Source organism: Pecten maximus, unplaced genomic scaffold (genome assembly GCF_902652985.1).
Source record: "Pecten maximus unplaced genomic scaffold, xPecMax1.1, whole genome shotgun sequence".
Lineage (NCBI taxonomy): Eukaryota > Metazoa > Mollusca > Bivalvia > Pectinida > Pectinidae > Pecten > Pecten maximus.
In genome coordinates, this window is record NW_022982495.1 from 3,770 (window position 1) to 13,897 (window position 10,128).

At 38.8% G+C, this 10,128-nt stretch overlaps 1 protein-coding gene across 1 annotated transcript; it reads right to left on the bottom strand.

Annotated features, from left to right (window-relative positions):
* Positions 1 to 5,797: 5,797 nt before the first annotated feature.
* Positions 5,798 to 7,363, bottom strand: LOC117320525 (flocculation protein FLO11-like). The gene has a single exon (XM_033875101.1). The coding sequence runs from the start codon at positions 7,361 to 7,363 to the stop codon at positions 5,798 to 5,800; it is 1,566 nt and encodes a 521-aa protein (XP_033730992.1).
* Positions 7,364 to 10,128: the final 2,765 nt, after the last annotated feature.

The window sequence follows — 10,128 nt, forward strand, 5'->3', positions numbered from 1 at the left end:
TGTTATACTTATATTTGACCTTGACCTTCATTCAAGGTCATGGGGGTCAAATGATCAAGAAAATTCAAAGTTCTTTCAAATTATTAATTTGGGTCACATTTTAAAGAATCGGCCCTTTTAAAGGTGTGTGCAATGCATCAAGGTCAAATAATCAAAATGACGCAGATATGGCACTTTTAAAAAGAAATTCCTACCAAAATTAAAAAATGACCCAAAACTGCACATACACACGAAGGCTGGATACATGTAAGATGTGTGACTGGCTACAAATATTGAGTTTATCTCTCTGACCTTGACCTTCATTCACATTTTAAAGAACCGGCTCTTATGAAGGTGTGTGCGAAGTTTCAAAGGCAAATTATTAAAAATGATGCAGACATGCCCTTTAAAGAATGTTTTCTTGCCAAAATCAAAATTATCCTTAAACTGCAATTCAATTGTTGGCTCAAAAGGGGTCAATTTGGCTCAATTGACATAAATAACTTCTTCTTTGAAACTAAGCAATCGATATAGCTCATACTTGACTGGTAGCATCCTTTTGGGTAGGGATTCAAAATTGTAAAAATGGTGGGGTTGACCCCCGGGGGGCAGGGTCAAAAGGGGTCAATTGGTTTCTCTGAAACTAAGTTATGGATATAACTCACATTGGTGTGGTAGCAATCCCTATGGGGTTGTACCCAAAGTCAATTTCATTTCATGGATTAATTGCACAATTTGGTATAAAACCTACATTTGTATGGTAGCATGGTTATGGGGTGGGTATTCAAAATTGTACGAATGTTGGGGTTAACCTCCCGGGGGCTGAAGGATGGGACCAAAATAGGTCAATTTCGCTAAATTGACATTTTTACACAATCCTGATGTAAAAATAGGCCCAGGGTTCTTTCCCCACCCCAAGGGACTTATACAATTGTATTGAATTGATATCAAATATGAAAGTTTTCTTCAATATTTTGCATGTAAAACGCTGTATATTTATATACAGTACCTATAGCTACTAGGCTATCATCTACATCTTGGTGGTAAATTAAAAAGCAACAAATCACAGTTTATTGTTAATATTGACATTGGATCTATTAAAATAGATGGAATTGATATCTAATTTTGAAATAATTGTCCTTAAAAATGAGGTCTTTGTTAAAAAAAAGTGTAATAACTTTTAAAAGCTGTCAATCTAATTTTGATATTATTCTAAGATCAAAATAGAAAGGAATAAACAATTTTGTTTACAAGATATTGAAAGACATTGTACACTTTCAACAAAAAAGTAGCAGACACTCCCTGTATTTTCAATACATATCGTGTATTGCTTAACTTATCGAAATGCATATCTTATTGTTTCGTCATTTCTAATACCCAGGCCTATAAAATATAAGTTTGTTTTAAACACATAAATGCAAATTTTGAACTACTTAAGTATAAAAGATGGTTTAAAGTATGAATGTTAATGACATGTACCTAAGTAGACGTTGATTTGAAAAAATTTAAAATGTTTGACTTTTTAAGTAAAGGTTTGATTGAAATAAGAAATGTTTAACTTCTTTTAGAAGTAGGTTTGCAACTTTTCAGATGGTTAAAACCATTATGTACATCGGAACAGTCTAAACCATTACATTCATCAGGACTGTGAAAACCATTATGTCCGGTTGGTTTGACACATTTAAGTGGAAATGTTTAGTCATGTTGATATCAGTTTAATTTGTATTCTTGCTTTATTTCAAATATCTCCTTTTACATCTGACTAACGCCTCCTACAGTACTTTCAGTACTTTGATTAATTAAAAAAAAATAATCAAGGTTGAATCATCATTTTACTTTATTACTAAACATCTCTCAACCTGTTCTCTGGGTTATGATCCGAGGAAGAAAAACAGCTTGCCATTTATCTTTGAACATGAGAAAGTAAAAGGAAGAAACATCTCCGATGGGGATCTGCATTATGGAACATTAGATAGAGAAACTCTAAAAACCTGTAAACCGTTCCTGTGGCATCTTAATCTCCTGGCTGAGAAGGACATTATATCAACGGTGTGCATGTCTGTGGTTTGTATATATGTACAACATAGTTCCTGGTGTGTTGAAATTGTACCCTGCGACTGCCGACAAGTTCTTTATGCATGTAACACAGGTACTGTGGAGAATACTACATTAACAGCCGATACAAAACTCAGTGAGGCGTAGTTCAGTGATAAACAAGACTAATTACGCATAGATTCATTGTAAGAAAAACTCGAAGAAGAGGTTGGTTGAATTAGCTGGTAGGTATGCCCATTTGTATTTTCCCAAATAATTGTGAAATTATCATGTTAAAGAGAGCTGTGCTCTTGAAAGATCATGGAATAATTCAATAAGGTTTGGCAAAAAATCAAATGATGATATAATTTTTGACACATTGAGTAGAATTACCACATTTGATATGCCATATAAACCCAAGACAGTGGCTTAAACCAAGGATATTTATCACCACTGTAAAACCAAGGGCACTAACTCTTGTTATATAATACTGTATACATTTGTAAGAGGAGAGAGAAAATGTAGCAGCCAGACTGGGGTTCGAACCCGGGACCCTCCAAAGTCTAGACGGACACTCTACCAATTGAGCTACCTGGTCGCCGATGATTGACCCAGTTCAGTTCCCCCACATTCCTCCCTCCTTTTTTTCAAGTCTTCGTCCCCGAAGACCACAAGTTCAATATCCCCTTCCTAAGCATATTCCCAATGCTTTAAACAAGGGTAGGCAAGCTCGGCAATTATGTAACAGGAGAAGGAGAAAATGTAGTGGCCAGACCGGGGTTCGAACCCGGGAACCTCCAAACTCTAGATGGACACTCTACCAACTGAGCTACATTGTCTCGCTGATGCTCGACCCAATCCAGTTCTGCCACACAGTAAAAGTAACCAATGAAAATGGGGGGGGGGGGGGGGGGGGGGTTACTCTCAAATTTAGTGTAAATTTTATACATGAACCATACAAATGTAATGAGACACCTGCACATCTCTATGCAATAAAAAAAAACCGAAGGAGAATTGCTTTTTAAGCAAAATGTAACTGTACCATATTTAAAACACTGGTATTGTTTAGTGATAGAGTAGAAGAAATATGTGTATATGGATAAAAAGTTGTGATAGAGATCTGGACAGTCCCTGAAGAGTTCTCTGGGTGATAACAGGTCAGAAGTGATCATTTTGATGTCTGAGTACACAGAAATAGCCCTAGAGGAAACTCTGCAGGAGCCCTGGCCACTTGTTAGCCTCTACCAAACAGAAGTCAATTTCGTGGTTTGCAACATACATATGTAAATATTTGAGTCTAGACTCTGGATTTTGCTGTAATATTTGCAATACAAACACAACCCCTAACCCCCTTCCTTCCTTACATTTGGAAAACTGACTTATATATTAGCAATAAGATTCATCTTTATTTTGAAAGTGATGGTCACCTGAAAATATTTCTGTAAAAAAACATATTTTTTTGTGATATCTACAGAGAGCGGATTTGTATATTTACGGTGATGATATAAAAACATGGAGAAATTACCAAAATTGGCAATAAGAGAGATATTGGTGCGAGTAGAATGTTGATGATGGTATATATATATATACGTGATATGAATCATTTACCTGTTTTCTTTGGCATGTTTCCGATGACATTGTACACATAGCCTTACGTTTTGTTTATCGTTGCCTCTGAGAACAATATGGAATTACCATTACAGTTAACAGTATCTAACTATGAGCGTCCCTTACTTTTCATCTAACCACTGTTTAGCGGTTCTAGACACACAGCATCAAGCTTCGTCAATTCACAGCTTTGTAATATGATAGAATGCCAGTGTGTGTAATTAACACATGCCAGGTATTATTCTGCCTGTATAGTGTGTCAACAATCATTTGCTTATTACATTGAAAATTGTGCAGTAATTTGTTATTCTGTATTCTGGTTACCGGTAATTATTTGGGGGGGGGGGGGGGGGGGGGGGGGGGATGTTTTGTGATGAATCTGTCATATGGAACTTGTGAATTTTGTATATTTTTTTTTTCTGTCTGTTTTCTACTTCACCATGAAATTCCTATCTATACCTGAGCTAGCTGACATAGACATTTCGTATATTTTCCCAAGATCCTTGTCATATAAGGTCTCAAAGTCGGATAGCAAATCCTCTTCACTTCCTAGTCCTTCAAAAAATCTTGATCACAAAAATGTTTTGTAATTACCAAATTAGCCCAAGTGAGAATAAAAGGTGAAATAGATATGTTTTCGTTGTGTATGAAGTTGACTGTTGGGATGTTGTGTGACGGTGTAATCGCTCTCATGATGGTATTGTCGCCGTAAACATCACACGCTAGTGAAGTATGTATGACTCGGAACTTGGCTTGTTATCGGTCATCTAGGGACATAGAATCCGATGATTGGTCAGAACCAATTATCAACATCGGTCATTCTAGCTATCATCTAGATGACCAATTCCCCGATTGCCACATGATTTCCTGTTAATATGTGATCACAGAGCATCCACACTGGAATAGAGTCACAGGAGGACATTACAAAGGTCATGACCTCATGATGGTCACAGTATGGGGTTCTAATAGATCGTCCCCTGTCTATCAGTCTATCTGTCCATCTGTCCATCATTCTTTCTGTCTATCAGGTTATCCCTTCGTTAGTAATTATTTCATTGTCACACATGAATAGAATTGAGTCTCATACTCGAGGATAAACAGAGTTATGACCCTATATTCTTTATTACCTACAACATCTGATATATATTCCTGCAATAATAATAGATACAAAAGATAGCTATTGATACAGATGTTCTGTCATTCCATATGTCTCATCAGTTATTTTAGGTGTCAAAAGTGTGTGAATCCAAAAGAATATCCAAATGGTCATGAACAAATGTTGAAATATACACACACAGCTTGTGTGGAGGTGGAATACTTCACTTCTGACACCAGAGTTTGTGCGGAGGTGGAATACTTCACTTCTGACACCACAGTTTGTGTGGAGGTGGAATAATTCACTTCTGACACCAGAGTTTGTGTGGAGGTGGAATACTTCACTTCTGACACCACAGTTTGTGCGGAGGTGGAATACTTCACTTCTGACACCAGAGTTTGTGTGAAGGTGGAATACTTCACTTCTGACACCAGAGTTTGTGTGGAGGTGGAATACCTCACTTCTGACACCAGAGTTTGTGTGGAGCTAGAATACTTCACTTCTGACACCAGAGTTTGTGTGGAGGTGGAATACCTCACTTCTGACACCAGAGTTTGTGTGGAGGTGGAATACCTCACTTCTGACACCAGAGCTTGTGTGGAGGTAGAATACTTCACTTCTGACACCAGAGTTTGTGCGGAGGTAGAATACTTCACTTCTGACACCAGAGTTTGTGTGGAGGTGGAATACTTCACTTCTGACACCACAGTTTGTGTGGAGGTGAAAAACTTCATTTCTGACACCAGAGTTTGTGTGGAGGTGGAATACATCACTTCTGACACCAGAGTTTGTGTGGAGGTGGAATACTTCACTTCTGACACCACAGTTTGTGTGGAGGTGGAATACTTCACTTCTGACACCACAGTTTGTGTGGAGGTGGAATACTTCACTTCTAACACCACAGTTTGTGTGGAGGTGGAATACTTCACTTCTGACACCAGAGTTTGTGTGGAGGTGGAATACTTCACTTCTGACACCAGAGTTTGTGTGGAGGTAGAATACTTCACTTCTGACACCAGAGTTTGTGTGGAGGTGAAATACTTCACTTCTGACACCAGAGTTTGTGTGGAGGTGGAATACTTAACTTCTGACACCAGAGTTTGTGTGGAGGTAGAATACTTCACTTCTGACACCACAGTTTGTGTGGAGGTGGAATACTTCACTTCTGACACCAGAGTTTGTGTGGAGGTGGAATACTTCACTTCTGACACCAGAGTTTGTGTGGAGGTGGAATACTTCACTTCTGACACTAGAGTTTGTGTGGAGGTGGAATACTTCACTTCTGACACCAGAGTTTGTGTGGAGGTGGAATACCTCACTTCTGACACCAGAGTTTGTGTGGAGGTGGAATACTTCACTTCTGACACCAGAGTTTGTGTGGAGGTAGAATACCTCACTTCTGACACCAGAGTTTGTGTGGAGGTAGAATACCTCACTTCTGACACCAGAGTTTGTGTGGAGGTGGAATACTTCACTTCTGACACCAGAGTTTGTGTGGAGGTGGAATACTTCACTTCTGACACCAGAGTTTGTGTGGAGGTGGAATACTTCACTTCTGACACCAGAGTTTGTGTGGAGGTAGAATACCTCACTTCTGACACCAGAGTTTGTGTGGAGGTAGAATACCTCACTTCTGACACCAGAGTTTGTGTGGAGGTAGAATACTTCACTTCTGACACCAGAGTTTGTGTGGAGGTGGAATAATTCACTTCTGGAAACCACAGTTTGTGTGGAGGTGAAATACCTCACTTCTGAAACCAGAGTTTGTGTGGAGGTAGAATACCTCACTTCTGAAACCACAGTTTGTGTGGAGGTAGAATACTTCACTTCTGACACCAGAGTTTGTGTGGAGGTAGAATACCTCACTTCTGACACCAGAGTTTGTGTGGAGGTGGAATACTTCACTTCTGACACCAGAGTTTGTGTGGAAGTGGAATACCTCACTTCTGACACCAGAGTTTGTGTGGAAGTGGAATACCTCACTTCTGACACCACAGATTGTGTGGAAGTGGAATACTTCACTTCTGACACCAGAGTTTGTGTGGAGGTAGAATACTTCACTTCTGACACCAGAGTTTGTGTGGAAGTGGAATACCTCACTTCTGACACCACAGTTTGTGTGGAAGTGGAATACTTCACTTCTGACACCAGAGTTTGTGTGGAGGTAGAATACTTCACTTCTGACACCAGAGTTTGTGTGGAGGTGGAATACCTCACTTCTGACACCAGAGTTTGTGTGGAGGTGGAATACTTCACTTCTAACACCACAGTTTGTGTGGAGGTAGAATACTTCACTTCTGACACCAGAGTTTGTGTGGAGGTGGAATACTTCACTTCTGACACCAGAGTTTGTGTGGAGGTGGAATACCTCACTTCTGAAACCAGAGTTTGTGTGGAGGTAGAATACCTCACTTCTGACACCAGAGTTTGTGTGGAGGTGGAATACTTCACTTCTGACACCAGAGCTTGTGTGGAGGTAGAATACTTCACTTCTGACACCAGAGTTTGTGTGGAGGTGGAATACTTCACTTCTGACACCAGAGCTTGTGTGGAGGTAGAATACTTCACTTCTGACACCAGAGTTTGTGTGGAGGTGGAATACTTCACTTCTGACACCACAGTTTGTGTGGAGGTGAAAAACTTCATTTCTGACACCAGAGTTTGTGTGGAGGTAGAATACTTCACTTCTGACACCAGAGTTTGTGTGGAGGTGGAATACTTCACTTCTGACACCACAGTTTGTGTGGAGGTGGAATACTTCACTTCTGACACCACAGTTTGTGTGGAGGTGGAATAATTCACTTCTGACACCAGAGTTTGTGTGGAGGTGGAATACTTCACTTCTGACACCAGAGTTTGTGTGGAGGTGGAATACTTCACTTCTGACACCAGAGTTTGTGTGGAGGTGGAATACTTCACTTCTGACACCAGAGTTTGTGTGGAGGTGGAATACCTCACTTCTGACACCACAGTTTGTGTGGAAGTGGAATACCTCACTTCTGACACCACAGTTTGTGTGGAGGTAGAATACTTCACTTCTGACACCAGAGTTTGTGTGGAGGTGGAATACTTCACTTCTGACACCACAGTTTGTGGGGAGGTGGAATACTTCACTTCTGACACCAGAGTTTGTGTGGAGGGGGAAAACTATAGATTATTCATTGTTATACTGAAGATAACCTAACCCATCGGTTACCCTTCATTTTCATGTTTTCAATTTAATATAAACTATTTTTGTGGGGTTTTTTGTGGGTTTTTTTTTCAAAATAATCAAAGATCATGCATGATATCATATTGTGAACTCTATCTATTCATAAAATGTTGATAGGTGTTGATATGATTTGAACAGAGAAATCTACCTCCTGATAAGGTTCTAGGAAGAGAAAATCTATGGTCGATATCGGGATTTTAAATTCTGGGCCCTGAAAAGATAATCCAATTTTCAAAGTTGATATATGGTGGTTTTCCTGTATCTGATAGTGAAATTTTACTTTGATCTAGTACATGAAATTTAATGTCAGAGTTCCTTTCATTAATTCAATTGTATTTTAATTAGTTTCATAAATATTGTTAAACAAAAGTCCAGTTTTACATGTGTTGCAGATATAAAGGTCAGTCCGGAGTTTAGTGCTAGCCATTAACTGACCACTGGTCAGTGTATCAAACTGACCACTGGTTTGTGTATCATGTATCATATGTAGACATAGGGCACTTAGACAGCAGTTTTATATAAACAAATAACTATAGCTAATACACAGAGGAGGTTCCTCCCCAACATACAGGCTACTGGAGTTATCAGATTCGGCTGTACTGGCCATAAACCAACCATGGTCTATATAGTCCGATCATAGGATTAAATCGCCAATCCTGTCACTGGATATCAGAAATATATTAACAATATTCACTCATATCTTAAACATGCTCAGCAGGATAAACTTTATCCTCCTAAACAAATCAAATTTTAAATTTTTCTAAATACAGTTTGTATACATTATTCCATTAAATATTTCTATCCTGTCAAAAATTTCCCCCATCCGTTTCTCTATATAAAGACATGTGTGATTGGGCTCTCAGGGGGAGGGTCAACAACTGGGAGGAAACAAAGGAGAGAACAAGAAAAAGACTGTCAATGGAAATAATAATCCAATGATAGGGCAGTGTGTCCGCCTGTACAGGTCTCACACATCTAATTCAGCCAATCAGCTGGTGTTTCACCTGAACCAAGTCCCTGAAGAAAATGTTTTTCTTGGGTTTGTAGCTATTTCCTGAGAAAATAACACACGCAATCAGTACTTTCTATATACGAGAATAAAGAGTAGGGTCTTGAGATTTTAAAAATCAAAAATATACACTCCTGGTATAAATAGAAAGATGTAGGAATCCAGGTGTAAAATGGTGGGAATTCCCCAGGTGGGGGTTCCCCTGTCCACTGTAAATATCAGGATTACTGTCTTCCAAATACTGGTGAGCTCTTATATGCTATTAAACCTATCCAATAACATCATTTTTCTGGTAGAGAAATCTTCAAATTTTAATTTGATATAAATTTCATAGTATTTGAACTTCAAATGAGCGATTGAGGGGATTGAGTCATTAGTAATAACATATAGTGAAATAATTAGTTGTGTGAGACCTACATAAAAGTGATATCCAAACCCATGCAGAGAATTTATCATGGACATGACAGCAGTCATGAAACCTCATGAGAGACTTTGAAACATCCTTGTGCACCTTAAGGACAAAACACCAAAAGAGGAAGTTAGGAATGAGATCAGATGCAAGAGCTGCAACATTTTAAATATATCTGAGAGGCCGGAAGAAGATTTGGAGTCTATCTTTGGGAACACCAGAAAGGCGTAGAAGGTGGGAATTACAAGATCCAAAAGGAGACGGCGTCCCAGGTCAATTAATCGTCAATCACAGATCATGTCTCACCACAAAATCATGTTTTCAACTGGGAAAATTCAAAAGCCATTGCCAGCAAGAACATCATCTTTAAGTAAAAGATGAAGGAAGCCATCTGGATACACCTCAGTGGGCCAGTTTTAAAGCATGATGAGGGGGCCCATAGACTCTCTCACATAAATGAGAAGGTTACAAGGAAAGTGTAGCCGAATTGGCTTCTGCGTATAGTAGCTGAATTGACTTCTCAAGAGCAGGTGAATCGTCTTGTATACAGTTTGTGATATCAGTTTACAGAGATTATAGCGTAGACAAAAAAGACCTGTCAGTCTTATTAAAGTCACGTATACTTAAACCTCATGTTCATTGCCATGTCTAATCACCGAAACTTCATGCTCAAATCCTACAATGGTTGTGAAAGTCCATTTAGTTTCATACTTACCAACCTGAAGAACATATATCATAATTGACCTAAAATTTTACTATAAGAAATATATCTGTCTAGTGTC

Bases quoted from the DNA above. Each gene is read 5' to 3' on its own strand.
- LOC117320525 (XM_033875101.1), bottom strand. From the start codon at position 7,363: ATGAAGTTTTTCACCTCCACACAAACTGTGGTGTCAGAAGTGAAGTAT.